The sequence below is a fragment of the Gallus gallus genome, chromosome 3 (assembly GCF_016699485.2).
Source record: "Gallus gallus isolate bGalGal1 chromosome 3, bGalGal1.mat.broiler.GRCg7b, whole genome shotgun sequence".
NCBI classification, from domain to species: Eukaryota; Metazoa; Chordata; class Aves; order Galliformes; family Phasianidae; genus Gallus; species Gallus gallus.
The window spans coordinates 86,424,987-86,440,193 of record NC_052534.1 but is presented as its reverse complement, the minus strand read 5'-3'; the positions used below and the strand labels follow the sequence as shown (position 1 = coordinate 86,440,193).

Sequence of the window (15,207 nt, the reverse complement as noted above, 5' to 3'; positions counted from 1 at the left end):
TGGTTTTTCCGTGTGCTAAATTGCATGCAAGAGGAAGCAGCACTGTATTACTTTCCAGATTCCTGAGATACCTGGGCAAGAGGCAGACACAGATGCCACAAGTTCTACTTTCCTTTAGATGAAATTAAGCATGAAAATCAATGCGCTGCTTACCTCTGTTTGCGTTCAGAGAATGCATCAGACCTATTAATAGGTTGCTAATTTAAGCCGTGTCACTATGTTATCCAGATCAATTATGAAAACTAAAAAGACCTCAGGGAACAGAACAGAATCCATATTTTCCTGTTGGAGTTCTGTGGTGAAGAAAACAAGAGGCAGGAGCTCAGCAAACGTGTCTCAGTTAGCTGGGGATGCCCACACTGTTCTGAGGAGGTATGTGGGTGCCTGTGCCATGTGCTCCCCTGGATCCCAGCTGCTGGCAGTGTACAAACCAGACTTGGGCACAGGTTTCTGGGCAGACTCTGGTTGCACAACTAAGGGGTTATGGCAATTTCTTGTTATTTAATACACCGACACTTTAATATGACCACAAAAACAGTGACGTGTAATCAGGCCAAGCAGCACTTGGAGAAACATATTTAAGTCACACGATACAACAACCAGTGTCACTTACAGGAGCAGTAGAATTAACCTGTAGGAATCTTACAGGAACAGCATACACAGAATACTCATTTTTAAACATTTATTTTACCACTTGAGAATTTACTGTAAGATACGTTGAGTTTTTTCTAAAAATATAATACATTTACTTGAGTTTGTGAAGGTGATAAACACTTATATCCATATCTGCTTTAACCATTTAGAGCACGTGGATTTGCCAGTAAGACTCAGTCATGTATTGGTAGCAATGCGTCCTTATCTTTGCAACGAGAACAGCTTTTGTCCTGGTCCACATCTCTGGGGTTTTTTTTGAGCAACTTCAGCTGGTCGCTGAGCCATGCTTGCGTCAGGAGAGGAAAAACCACTCGCTCCACACATTACTGATCAGTGTCACCTTCCTACCAGAAACCTGAGAGCACGCTTAGCGCGAGGGCTCACCTGGTCAGGAGGTGACTCAGATGGACGTTGTCTTCAGCACAGAACTGTTTGAGAGTTTCTCGTGTTTTATCACAGCACTTTTCATCCTGCGTTTTTTCTGCCATGAGTTTGATTATCTTTTAGGATGCTCCATTGAACAGCGAGAAGTACTTTCTTCGGTCAGATACTACTTGAGCGTAAAAAAAGGTATACACAACGGTTACTTCCTACCGCAGGTATGGTGGTTTTGATGAAGCCAAGCTTCTTGGACCACTCCTGCTCCCTGTTTTGCATACAGTTTGATTTCATGAACCACAGCCTTAGCCAGAGGCTTGTGATTAGATTTAGGGACGTAGGTACCAAGCAGCAGGTTTATTCGCTGATATATGACCGAATTCGTGCAAGAGGGTCTGGCAGTACAAGCAATTAATTCTGTTACTCATTAACTGGTAGCTATCAGCTCGTTCACTGGTATTGTGCACATACCCAGGTGTAACCTCAAAGCCATACAATGTGTTCAGCCACTCAATTCCCTTTAGAGTAATGTACATCTACAGAAGTGATGCAAATAAAAACGTCAGATGTGCCCAACATTGAAAAAATAAAAGAGATTGATCTTACCAAAGTATAAAAAAAATTAATCAGGAAATTAAGACAGACAGTAATTTGGACATTTTGATCACAAAGGGTAAATGTCGCCTTAAGTAATGCTGAAAATAAGAAAACTCCAGGATTGTCTGAAGTGGAAGATTTCATTTTAAGCCAACCACACACACAAGCCCAAAAATGTTAATGTGCCCAATCTTACAACTCTGAGATTTCCAGCTGGAAATACATCCCCGGCGCTGCTACTGTGCACCCAACAGTGTCCCACTTCCAGGGAGAACACCCATTCACTGAATGGATACCATGTGGGAGCAGCAGATGCTTTAGTGTCGGGCCCTTTAGAGAATGCTTTCTTCACTGAAGTTTTCTACCCACGTTAACTTCATCAGCTAAAAGCAAAGCATTCCGGTGAGAGCTAAATAAAATATCCAACGAGCTACTCAAGAGATGTCAATGGATATAACAGGAGTGCAATTAGCTCAGGCTCTCAGAATAAAACTTTGACTCGCGATAGGCACGTGTGCACAGAGCACAGACCTACTGCAGGTGTCACAGAGGACTGTATTCTCATCCACCTCGTAGGCACAGAGGGGTGCCTAAAACATGGGGTTTTCATGAGAGCACGGAGTGGAGAAGGGGGCAATGTTTGTAACTAAAATCATTCACACGCGACAACATGAATGCTGGAAGCGTAGGCACGTCTTCTCATCCACAAGTCTAACAGTTCTCCCACTGAGCAGTGACATGGATACCTATGGATGCCTGCCATATGCAACGCATCTGGTTCACATCTGTACACTAAAACTATGGGGATGAAGAGTACATTTTGAAGCAGTGTATATGCAGAGTAATCTCCAGAAAAAATGCTTATTTGGACAGTCTCCACCTCAGTCATACTGGAAATTAAGCACTGCAAACCTCCACAAAGAAAGAGCCACTTTAGCTTATGGTGGGAGTGAAATTAAAACTCGCTGTTGCCCAACACTTCAAATATATATTCCTAGATTAAAACATGCATGTACTGAATTTCAGTGTATCCTAAATTTAGCAAGTCTGTCATCTATGAAAATTTCCATTGAGTTTTCATTCCTTAAAATAGTAGTTTATAGCAAAGGACCTTCAATACAAATGGCTTAGTCATCGTACAATGGCTGATGAATAATATGTCATAGTACAGATGGTCATTATACATAAAGATTTTTCAGTACTCTGTACAAAGTCGAACAAGGCAAGAAAAATGCTTCAGACACTTGGTGAGTTCGTATGCTTTTTCAGGAAAAGCAAATATAAAGGTTAAACTAACAAACAGACAATGAAACGTAAAAGGTTCCATATTAAAAACAACTGTCAAAGTTCTTAATGCACACCTTCTACCCTACATCCTGAAGTTATAAGACTGCTCCATTATGTACAATCATAGGTCTGTTTGTTTCCATATCTTAAGTACCTAACTTAAAACGTTACAAGTAAGACTTGACTCCATTTATACATACGTACAGTGATTAAATGCACTTGTTAAAAATAAAGGCATCTATCCAAGAGAGAACGCAGGAAACAATATGGTGAAGAACACATTTTGCTGCAACAGCAAAGGGTACCGAGCGCCTACAGGACCACCTTCCTGCCAGCAACTGGAGATGCTGTGACAGCTCGCCAGAGACACAAAGGTACTCGGTAGGAAGTCTAATAGAGTAAACATCAAATACAGCGTTCAGAGATCTGTAGTGTTTGTGCATAACTTGCCACCCACTTCTTTCCCTGCAGACAGTGGGACAAGAGTACATTGCAGTTCTCCTACTCATTGACTTAGAAATAAAATAAGTCAAGCTCCCTATATGAATTCACACAGTGAAAAGTCCTTCCTCCAAAAATATACAGGATCAGTCGAGTCATTCTCACTCTCATACACTCTTTAAAAAACTATTAAAGTTCTGATTTGTTTCAAGCAGCATATTTTGCATTTGTCACTGGCAGGTTTGATATAGAAACCCTAGAAAGTTAAAATTGTATAATACAATACAAAACCATGTAAACAAAACGGGTATTTCTAAAAGGCATGCATGCTCTTGTAGAGGATTAAAAAGTGTTTATTTTTGGTAAATAAGAGATATCTTGCTTAGCATTTTTAAAAGCACCGTAGTGATTTAGGAACCTAAACCCAAATATCTTTGATTTAGATTTGGGCTCCCAAATGTCTAAATCAGTTCTATAAACTTACTTACGTACTTGGAACATTTTTTTTTGCCATGTCTCCAATCTTGCAGAATTAGATTCTCTGTGAGTAGCAGCAACAACGTTAAGGAATGTCTCATTAGTGTAAATCAGTTATGAGCTGTGTGCTTTGGATCCTCTGTAAGCCAGTTTGCAGGACCTACGAGAAATTTCTCCAAAGAGGATAAGAACTTTGTGACACTTTGCAAGTTCCTTTTTCATGGATGATACGGGATACAGCAATCACACTTGGACAGGAACATGACTGTATGTTCCATCTGGATATCTATTAGTGTCAAACACTTATTTGGTCAACCTGTTAAGACTGAGGAAAAACAAACTTAGGAAAACATCTGCAATGAAGCATTCGGTAATAAGGAGGAGCATTTTTGGCACTGTCCATTTTTAAATCTAAGCGTTTAGGCCCAGGCATAGCGAGTCCAACACACACAGCAGCAGCTGGGAGAGCCTCATCTGAAAGGTAACATTTTAAAAGGAAAAATTCTTGTGCAGATGCTATCTGATAATCAGTAGCTGACCTCCACGTATCGAATACACCCGAATTTAGCAAAAGTATTCATAGCCAACATGTACATACAGACCTCCACAAGCATACACAGACCACGAGTATATTGCACTGACTGAACCACCAGAATCCACGCTAACGGAGAAAGGCATAAAATGTGATGTCTTCACTTTGCTCTTCTGCTAACTTCTTAGTGTCCTGGCTAACCAATGCTACCATTTCCTTTGAAATTTAGTTACGAGGTTGCTACTTTATCTTGGGCCATAATGTTATGGTCTGTACCTACGTGTGTGCATTATCTTTACGTTTAAATGTGCTTCTCAATTCTGCAAAACCTGGTTCATAGCTCTGTAATTAATTCCTTCAAAATGGAGAAGTTTGCTTAGTAATTGTTAAAAAGTGCACGGGGCAGCCACGGTTCAGCGCTTTGCCACCAGGTGTCTCACTCTACACACCAAAAAACACCGCATCAGCAATTTTAGATAACTCCACCAAGCAAGGATCCCATAGGCACAAGATTTGCTAAAGCACTGGTAAAATACCTCTAAAGCTTTACTCTGTATTCAATTGCACAACTTCATCCAATTCACGGTCGCTCTTTTCTTTTCCCTCCCAAAGCAGCCTAAGGTATGCTGCAGTTGCTAAAAAGACTTCTGCTTTTCTTGGTTCTCTGCTTGTTTGGTCTGAGGTTGATGACGTCTCCACCGTTAAGAGTGTTGGAATTCTGGTTGGGGTGACTTCCAATGGCTGTATTGAAAACACCTATGGAAAGTTGAAGGCAAGAAGAGCTTTTGTATTTCTTTTCTCCCTGCAGTGTAATACATTAACACCTAAGATGCAACAATTACTAACTCACAGTAGTTCACCTCAGAGGCATGGACAAACCAAAACAAAGAGGAAAAAAAAAAACAAACGCTGTTTTTCTGGTCAATTTTGCAACTAAGCTTGAAGTAGAGCCAGGTGGTATGACTAGGCAGGCAGTATTTAAAGCTAGTACACAACACCTGTGTAATTGAAGGGGAGCACACGCACTCATCCAGGTAAATGCATGCTACTAATTGCATGGCAACAAAATTATGCTTAGCTGAGTAATACAGAGAAACACAGACATTTTAAAGTTAGAAACTGCTGAGATAAAGGTATGGAAAAAAGACTGAATAAAAATGAAGTGATTTAAAGAAAAGAGATGAACAAACTCAGAAAGGCTGTTGTTGAAGGGCTACGGAAGTTCGGTGGTGTTCTACTCAAGACAAAGTTTACAAAGACCTTTTTATTATGTCCCAGATTCTTTCATAGCGAGTCTCTTACATCTGCACCAAAATGAGTAACACCAACAGTAATTGCATTAAAGAAACCCAGCAAGCATCCCTTCTCAAATCCTTAGACAACGTTTAAAAGAATTTAATAAAAGGACCATAGCCAAATGTTAGCTAGAAACTTCACTCCGGCTATTCGGCAACCTTGTAACTGTACAGTCACAAAGTTACTTTACAAAAAGAAAGGAGAGGACACATTAAGACAGGAAGGTAATTATCAGACCCCAGCCACCATATAACTCCTTAAGGCAACAGATGAGACCACAAATTTTGATGGCATAAAATACTGTCTACTGGAGTTTTTTGTTTGTATTTGTGTGCGTGTGTGATTTATTACAGCATACATACCAATCTTGTTACTGCTTGTATGTACTAGTTCTGGTTCTTCAGCCGTTTGCTGCTTGAGCCTTTGAAGATATTTATCAGCCAAATACTTAAAAACTGGAATAGTAAAAAGAAGAAAGGTACATCAGGGTACACTTAAAAATAATACCTGTATCAATAATACCACCCTCACATCAACTGTTGCTTGGTGACAAAAGCCCGTTTCACACGCCAGGTTTAACACAATCTAATGATTCTTCCCTGGCAGGCCCACGTACCAACCAGGACCCAAACAATCTCAACCCAGATCTAAATATACACATTAAAAAGTGAGACTGGGGAATTACTAAGGTACCATCAATAGACAACAGACTGCAACAGATTCTAATTTTAGTGTACTTTAATTTAATATGACTGAACTATGAAATAATTTATACAAATTATTTCTTAACTATTAACAGTCATAAATTAATACGTTCAACAATTCATACGCTGTCATAATTGAACTTCTGTGTATACACGTTTAAAAGCCCACTGCTCACTGATGGTCAACAGTGCCAAGAAGCCCAAAAAAAACATTGGCATTTCTAAACGTTGAAGCTCTGCACCATTCACAGAATAGAAAGGAAAGATGTACACACAGAAACAGGCATATCACAGTGATATCAAGCTACTGAAGCAATAAGGATTGCCAACAGCATGCAAAAGCAACAAAGAGATACAGTGAAGGACAGGACAGACACCATCTCTGTCGTGTCTCCTACCTTCGGTGACGTTGAGGTCCTCCTTCACAGATGCTCGGTAGAACCTTAATTTCAGCTTTTTTGCCAGTGCTTCTGCCTCTTCACTGCACAACAGAAAACGACTTCATAAATACTAATGTCTATCATTTGTCATCATAAACATTAATTTCTATCATTTGTTCTTACAGACAAAACACTTTGTGTCAGAGTGAACACGGTAACTTAGTAGGCTAAGAAGCTCAGACCATCAAAAAATAACTGATGCTTAATTTCTCTGCAATTAATAATCTCTACAATACATGCAGTATTGTAAGGAACAAAGCCAATTGTTTTTCAGCGTTTATTGACTTTATTAACTAAAATTCCCCAAGGGTCCTAAGACAGCAGTCAGTGAAATAAAAAAGAAAGAGGCTGTAATTAACAGAGCACTACAACAGAACAATTACTACTGTAAAGTCAAAATAACCAAAAAGTGCTTCTTAATTATTTTTAATAAAGCAGAAGAGTTATTTGTTTCCTGTGAAGGGAAAGGCAATTTGTGCTAAATTTTAAGGAAAAGGTGAGGAAACATGAGAACTTCACTAAGGGAAATCAAATCATCAGAAAGATGGAGTTACTGAGGCAGAGGGTGTGTTCAGAGAACAAAACCTGAGTGATGTACCATAGATATAGGAGGAGTTAAAAAATGTAATTTTGCTGTTTGTTTGAAAAAAATCCTCAGTGTTCTTTGCAGAGGGAGTAAAAGCTGACTTACATCAGTGAGAGCAAACAGAATGAAGAACACCAGCGTAGGAAATGGCAAAAAGAAGAATTAATGTACACCTCTCAGGAAGATGGAAGAAATAAAGCGGAGAATGCTGAATCATGCCGTGTTTTCCAAAGGATGTTATATTGTGGCAAATGAAAGTTAACATTTGTTAAGCTGATTTTATGGCAGTAATGTAACTGAACATATATACGAAGGCAGAATGAACTGACAGTAAAATCTGTAAAGAAAAAAGATAACCAAGAAGCATCAGCAGCAGTCAGTTTGAGAATATTAACAGATACAGATTTCTATAGTTACATTTGATAAAAACGAGCAATAAAAACAAACTGAAGGAAAGCAGAGCAAAGAATATTACGATACTTATTCAAACAGCCTGTCTCAAACCTCTTGACCATTTCAGTAGGCCTTCACTGATCAAACTGCACAATGCACAGCAGTTCAACAGTAGAAGTAAGCTTTAACAGGAGAGGAAGTTTACAGTCTTACGATTTTTGATTAGAAAAAAAATAATCGTATCGTGGCACAAGCAAACTCTTGATGCATTTGCTCCATTTTTCAGGTTGATAGTTCAGAAGAAGGAAAGAAGCTAAGAGAAGTTCCTACCTGGGCAAACATCTGCCCAAGTAACTGCACTCCTGCAGGAATACCAAGTACCTGTGCTTCCAGGGCACATCTGGATGCAGGGCTTGGGTTTGATAACCTACCGATCAGAAGTCTTCACCAGGAACCCTGCCTGTGGCAGGGGGGTTGAAACTAGATGATCACTACAGTCCTTTTCAACCCAGGCCATTCTACAGTTCTATGATTCATTCTATGAACACCCACAGACCTTTTTTAAGCATGTGTATAGAGGGGCAATATATTGTTCTTTAAAGGCAGTAAGATAAAAATCTTACTTCTTTATACAAGAGTCATCCAAAAGATCGATCTTATTCTGCACAAGAACTGTGGGAATGTCTCCAACTTCAGTCATCACTTTTTCCTTCCAGGTAGGGATTGCTTTGAAGGACTCTCTGTCAGTTGTAGAAAACACAAGAACACAAGCCTGGGCTCCTAAAAATACACAGATAGATTACAAACGCATAAAAATCAACAAACAAACATGAAAACAAAATCACATTAAACATATGTAAAGTGTGAGAGGTTTCTCTGTTTCTCCTCTAAGAGTCCACTTTTGCCTCCAGCTTGTGATAAGCCAACGGTTAGGAAACTCCCTGGATGAGAAGCACTAAGCTGCCATGTTATTTCGATCATTGTGCCCGTACTTCGTGAGTCTGTTACCCTTCAAACCATTTCCAACAAGGTGCACGTGTGCAGGGGGAGGAAGAGGAAGGGTTTTGGATAAGACTGGAAAAAGGGAAAGAGAAATTTGCTTACTGCTCACTTCTTCGGGTAGCTTAAGCGGGGGCCAAAAAAAAGCAACCATTATTCATTCTTCAATATCTGTAAAGTGCAGCTCGTGCTAGTCTTTATGCTACAGTAATTTGGACTTTAAAAATCAGAGAACTTGAAATAACCCCAGCTTGTCTATCTTTATGGAAGTTTTCCTATATCCTTTAAACATTCACATGTGCTTAAGACCCTTCTGATTTTGTTTTATACAGAATAAAAACTGCCCTCAGTATTCCAAATTAAGCTCTACCAGCAAACAGCAGCAATGCAGTCTTTCATAATCCTCTCTATCTCATTACTTGTATTCTAGAATTCTGCTTGTTTTCCCCAGTGTTTACACCATAGTCTAAACTGACGCACTTCCACAGAGAATCCTGCGAAGTATCTGCAAATTATTTTGCCTTCCAAGGCTGGTTATTCTGCATTTGTCAGTACTGAATTTACCCATCATCTCACCATCCAGATCAATAGAGCTTCTCAAGCTCTTGGAGCAGCTGGAGATGGGAATGTTTAAAGGGCTCTCAGCACCTGCAAGCATCACCTTGCTCAGTTTTAAGACTAAGAAATCCACTGTGAAATTTCCACTCCAGGAACTCCAGCTCTCTTTCCACTCATTCCTTCTGAATGCTAAAACATGGGAATAAGTTGGCAATAAGGTTTAGAGGAAGAAGTCCTAGCATGTTTCTAAGTAAAAAGAAGGTGACTTACAACATCATATTTCCTTATTCAATTTATATGTAATGCTTTTACAGTGTAGCGGACAGGGACAGTAAAAATAATAGTCAGATTGGCCACACTGCTTTTTAAAAAGAATCATACAATGGTCTCTAACTAGGAGTCAAAGTGAGATGCTTTTGAGGCCTTCCAGACTCTGGTATTTGAAGGTTTCTACCAAGAAGTTATTTCAACAAAGTGTCTTTCATAATCAAGAAGTATACCCGCGTGTCAACAATGAAAAACAATACACTTTCATGTAGTGGTGTACTTCCAAACTTCTGCTGGAGGTTTTGATCACTGGCTTGTAAGGAACGCCACAATTTACTAATCCAATAATTCTGAAAAATACTTATTTAAGAAGAGAATAAAGAAGTTAATATGGCTTCAGATCTTAGCAAATGGTGCTGCAGGACAGAGCCCTTACTAGGTCCATTCTTTTCATAGAATCATAGTATGGCCCGGGTTGGAAGGGACCTCAAAGATCATGAAGCTCCAACCCCACTGCCACAGGCAGGGCCGCCAACCTCTGCACTTAATACTGGACCAGGCTGCCCAGGGCAATGTGGCCTTGAACACCTCCAGGGATGGGGCATCCACAGCCTCTCTGGGCAGCCTGTCCCAGCACCTCACCACTCTCATAGTTAAAATTTAAGTTCTTTACTTTTCATCATCCAAAAATACTGCTAAATACTCAGTATTTTATCGAGTTTCTTAAACAAGTTTAAGAAACTATAATATCCGTGTAGGAGCTCTAAAAAACAAACAAAAAAAACCCAACAGGATTTAGGCATATAAACACCATTCTATATTTAGTAAGTGGCAGCATTTAAGAGGGTCAATAACATTAGTATCTCAATGACCCACTCCAAATGGAATCCTACACTACTTGACAGATTGCATGCAATAACAAATACCAGTAGCAAAGGCAAAGGATAACATCAGACAGAAACACAACAGCTGAAACCAGCAGGTCTTATATGAATATTTTATATTAAAGTTCTTTTGGAAGAAACTGCTTTATAAATCTTTGTCAGGTACAAAGGAAAAGGACACTGGATTTTTTTGTGTGTGATTACTGCTTTGAAAAATCCCTATCTCATTAAGAAGGTTCCAGCTGGTTGCAGTCACTGATAAGATAATCATACCTAGATTAATTCAGAGAGAAAAAATACCAATAGTACTAGCATCTCTACTTGATGGAGATGTAGATGCTCTACTTGATGTAAAGCAAAAGCCTGACAGCTGAGGAGGCCTCAAAGATCCTCAGCAAACTGCACCGTCCTCATAGACTATGTAACCATATTTTCTCCTTTTATAACAATACACTGATTACATAATAGAAAACATATAAAGAAATTCCTTGCCATGGATGAACTCACACAAGGCTTTATACCTATTCGTTTCACTCTTCTGTTCTTACCCTTACTTATAAGCAGCTGAATAGCAGACTAATGAGTCAGATGCATCTCTTCCATCAGAAACCTAACAAGTGTCTGCTCAAGACAGCAATGACAGTCTTTGGAGGAGACTGCAAGCACTAAGAAGTCATCAATACTACCCTGAAAGATCTGCAGCGTGAACACCATGCGTGGTGCTGCTAATGGCAGCCACTTGTGTATTTGCTTAGCATATAAATGAAGTACCAAGCTGCTGAAAGAATGTATGGTTCACAGAGGACATAAAAAAGTGTAACTTGTGAGAAGATGCATGAATACAGCACAAAATAGAAATATATATATATATATAGAAATATATATAGAAATAAATAAATATATATATATATATACACACATACATACAAAGCTTCCTTCAACTCCTTGAATTTAGGTTTTTGGACAGTTCGAGTCCTGGCATGGTATGATCATAGGTATGCAGTAGTGCTGGCTGCACATCATCACCTGGACATGAAAACCATGTGACAGATGTGCTGTCAGCTCTAAATTTATTTCTCTGCAAGGCTGAATGAATTCAATCCTTCGACAAGGGCTCGGAAACAGACTCTGAAGCATTTATTGTGCTGTCATGAATAAGCATCTGATTCCTGAAGAACTGACAATGCACAACATTCCAGGAGGGTATGTAACCCTCACTGTAATGCAGTCAGTGGGACAGAGATCTGAGGGAGATGCAGACCTTGGAGTAACAGCCAACACTTGCTCTACCTTCCTTGGAGGCATTCTCTCCTTATCAGCAATAGAATGCACCAAAATCCTTGTACTTACAAAGTAAACTTGACCTTTTGCTCTATAATACTGTGCTTGCAGTCCTGTTGCTAAATAGAAATTGCATTCCAGCCTCTTAAAATTTCCCTTGTCCTTCAAAGTTTAGTGCAGAATAGTCACTGCATCTAACAGCTCTGCACAGTTAAGATATCCATCGTGTAATTTACAGCATGTATCCACAGGATGACTACCTTCTGCTCCACAACAGCCTCTTCAGTACAGAAATCTCGAAGGCAGAGTTCTACCTGCACTATGAGTCATCAGCAAGATGCCAAGATCCTCGCACAGATTATTTTTGAACCACCAGTTTTGATGCTAAGGGAGGAGATGGATACTCCGTGCTTTAGCGTGTCACTGCCAGTCATTAGGAGAAAAAGGCTTTGGCTTGAAACAAGTGATAAGCTCAAAGATAATCAAGTCCTACCTTCTGAAATTCATATGCTCAACTTGTTAGCTGTAAAATAACAGAATGGTCTGTTTTCACGGGAGGATAAAAAGAAATAGGAGTTTCTTTTGCTGAAGAAATGGTAGCCAACAATTACAAGGGACAGCAAGAAATACTATTTTTTTAAAGAGCAGTTAATCAAAATTACCATGAAATATAAAAAGCTCAGAAAACTGTAACACCCTAAAACACCACGGCATAACTATTAGGCACAACCTGAATCCCCACCTGAAACTCCAAAACAACTAAAATTACCTTCAGTAATTTTAAGGGAGCATATTGGATCAAAAATAGGTCACCACATAAAACAAATTAAGTTTGATTTTCAGTGAGATTGTTTGAAATACTACGTAAGAGTTTCTGTGCAGACATCTGTCTTGTTCTGGTCTATGTTTTTTTCAAACGACAATATTGTATAAACAGACACTTAATTACGGAGAGGATCTTACATGAAGGGGAAGTACATTCACAGACTGAAAAAGGTGCGCTAAACATACTATGCAAACACAAAGAATTACTGAAATTCTTAATCCAGAAATAGGAAAATATCTTAACGACGTGTTCCAAACCCAACCAACTACCAAACAGCAAAGATGGTATTTTCACCTCTGTAGTAGGCCTTAGTTATCGCATCAAATTCCTCTTGACCTGCAGTGTCCCATAACATTAGCCTGACTTCTTCATCATTAACTCTGAAATAAATGACATGGTTCTGCCATTAATACAAAGCAATTGGGATAGAAGCATTTCCATCTCTACAGTAAAAAAGCAATTAAATGTTAATTTATTATAGTAAAACTTAGTATTGATGATGGTTCAACTCCATACTATACTATAGCAACTACATTAGGTGCTCTTTCCTGAGAGCCCACATTTTATTTTCCTCCCCTTTATGAAGAAAAGTAATGCAGAAATAATAAAAAACCAAAACTTAGGTACCCAAATAATGGTCCGTTTATCATTTTAGACAGCTTACAGAACTTATATATTTTTCTCATCATTGCCATAGTGTTTTCCATCGTATCAAACACAATTAGGTATTATCTGCTGATGTTAGATGGAGACTAAATCTATAGTGTATTTAATTATTTTTCTGTTAGTTAATACATTTCTGTAAATTTTTTTTATCACAAGCACTTCCACTTTAAATAACTAAAGAAAATCTCAACAGATGGTAGAGCACACAAGAAACTAGTCAAAAATCTTGGAATAAGAGAGGTTCTAAACTTTAATTTTGATTTACAACTCTAAATCTGTAAGAGAAAATTGAGTCCATGTAATTTTTGTCCACGGTTCAAAAGAAAAATCTGCACCCCTGCCTTATCTTCAGAGACTGCAGGCTTTGTGTTTCAACTACCTGTCAATCTTAGGATTACAAGAGAACAAAGGAATAGAGGGGAATGTAAAAATGCATAGTGTGACATCTGTTTGATACATACTGGATTTGTCTTTCCAGGAAATCTACACCAATAGTCTTCTTGTAGTCTTTTGTAAAGATCCCCTTGCAGTATCGCTGAATCATACTGGACTTCCCAACAGCTCCATTTCCTACCACTACCACCTTGATGGCCACCTCCATGTCTTCTTCCAACATCTCTGCAGCTCAGGTGACTCTCTGGCTTATTCACGAATCTATCAATCCTGTAAATAAAACAAATAGCTGTGTTCATAAAAACACTGTGAACAGAAAGCGAGAGGAAAGATGATTTCACCTTAGGATTCACAAAGATCATGGAACCACAGAACAGCTTGGGTCTGAAAAGACCAGCTAGTTCCAAACTCCTGCTGTGGGCAGGGCAGCCCCCCACCAGCTCAGCTGCCCAGGGCCCACCCAGCCTGGCCTTAAGCACCTCCAGGATTGGGGCACCCACAGCTCTCTGGGTAGGCTGTGTCGGGGCTTCACCATCCTCTGAGTAAAGAATTTCCTCCTAACACCCAACCTCAAACTGAATTAGTTTAAAGACACCCCCCCTTGTCCTATCACTATCAGGCTATGTAAAAACGTTGGTTACCCTCCCACTTGTAAGTCCCCTTCAAGCACTGTAAGGCTGCAGTGAGCCCTCCCCACAGCTCCCTTCTCCAGCCTGAACCAGCCCAGCTCCCTCAGCCTGACTGCACAGGAGAGCTGCTCCAGCCCTCCCATCACTCCTGTGGCCTCCTCTGGACCCACTCCAAAACCTTTTAAAAACAAGAAACCGCCCTAAAAATGCTTCTTTTTAAAAACGTTTACATCTTCATCTGATTGATACCTGATGCACGCAGTTCTACCTTCAAGGAGCCCTCCCCACAGCCGCAGGACCTCACTCCATACGGCCCCGCGGGGCTGCCCCGCTCCCTCCCGTTCCTTCCGTCCGTGCCCACCTGTACATTAACCAGAGACAGACCCAAACCGCTGAGGTACGCGGGCAAAGGTCACGGTGCAGGCAGGCACACCGGACAGAGAGAGGCTTATGTAAACCAGCGTTTCTCCGTGGGAAGGTGGAAACGGGAACACCATCCCAGCTGCAGCCCGTGAGGTGCTCTCACCTCAGCGCCTCTCCCGCCGGGTAACGCTTCCGTACCGCCGCGTTCCCTCCCGCTGCGCTACGCGCCGCCGTCCCCGCGCTCAGGGAGCACAGCCACCGCCCACTCAGGGAGCCCGGCTTCCCCGAGGACCTCGCGGGCACCCCCGGCCCGGGCTCGGCCCTGCCCCGCTCTTTCCCGACCCCACTCTCCCTCTCACCGATCCCTGGCGCGGCGGCGGCTCCGCCTCGGAGACGGCGGGGGAGGAAGGGAGGGAAGGAGGGATGGAAGGAGGCGGCGGAGGAAAGGAGGCGAGAGGAAACCGCTCGCTGGGGCCGACTCAACCCGGACGCACATCCCGGCTCCCCCGCCCGGAAACGCCGTCAGGACCACGGTCCTGTCGGGGAGGTGCCCGCC

The 15,207-nt window shown here is 40.7% G+C and overlaps 1 protein-coding gene across 4 annotated transcripts; it reads right to left on the bottom strand.

Annotated features, from left to right (window-relative positions):
- Positions 1–668: 668 nt before the first annotated feature.
- RAB23 (RAB23, member RAS oncogene family) lies at positions 669–15,172 on the bottom strand. 4 transcript variants are annotated; one of them, XM_015284828.4, is made up of 7 exons: positions 14,815–15,172; positions 13,728–13,929; positions 12,895–12,980; positions 8,409–8,565; positions 6,765–6,847; positions 6,025–6,117; positions 669–5,122 (listed from the first exon to the last, which is right to left on the bottom strand). In XM_015284828.4, the coding sequence occupies exons 2-7, from the start codon at positions 13,880–13,882 to the stop codon at positions 4,983–4,985; spliced, it is 714 nt and encodes a 237-aa protein (XP_015140314.2). In that variant the 5' UTR covers positions 13,883–13,929; positions 14,815–15,172; the 3' UTR covers positions 669–4,982. The 4 variants fall into 4 exon arrangements, with proteins under 4 accessions (XP_015140314.2, XP_040553119.1, XP_046794875.1 ...); XM_040697185.2 differs by having other exon boundaries at positions 14,650–15,049; XM_046938919.1 differs by having other exon boundaries at positions 14,538–14,895.
- Positions 15,173–15,207: the final 35 nt, after the last annotated feature.

What these genes read in the sequence shown, in the direction of transcription:
- RAB23 (XM_015284828.4), bottom strand. Translation starts at nt 13,882, where the DNA reads ATGTTGGAAGAAGACATGGAGGTGGCCATCAAGGTGGTAGTGGTAGGA. An exon ending in GATGACTCTTGTATAAAGAA is followed by an intron (nt 6,848 to 8,408) that starts GTAAGATTTTTA and finishes TCTGTTGTGCAG; the next exon opens with TGAAGAGGCAGAAGCACTGG. An exon ending in GGACCTCAACGTCACCGAAG is followed by an intron (nt 6,118 to 6,764) that starts GTAGGAGACACG and finishes TTACTATTCCAG; the next exon opens with TTTTTAAGTATTTGGCTGAT.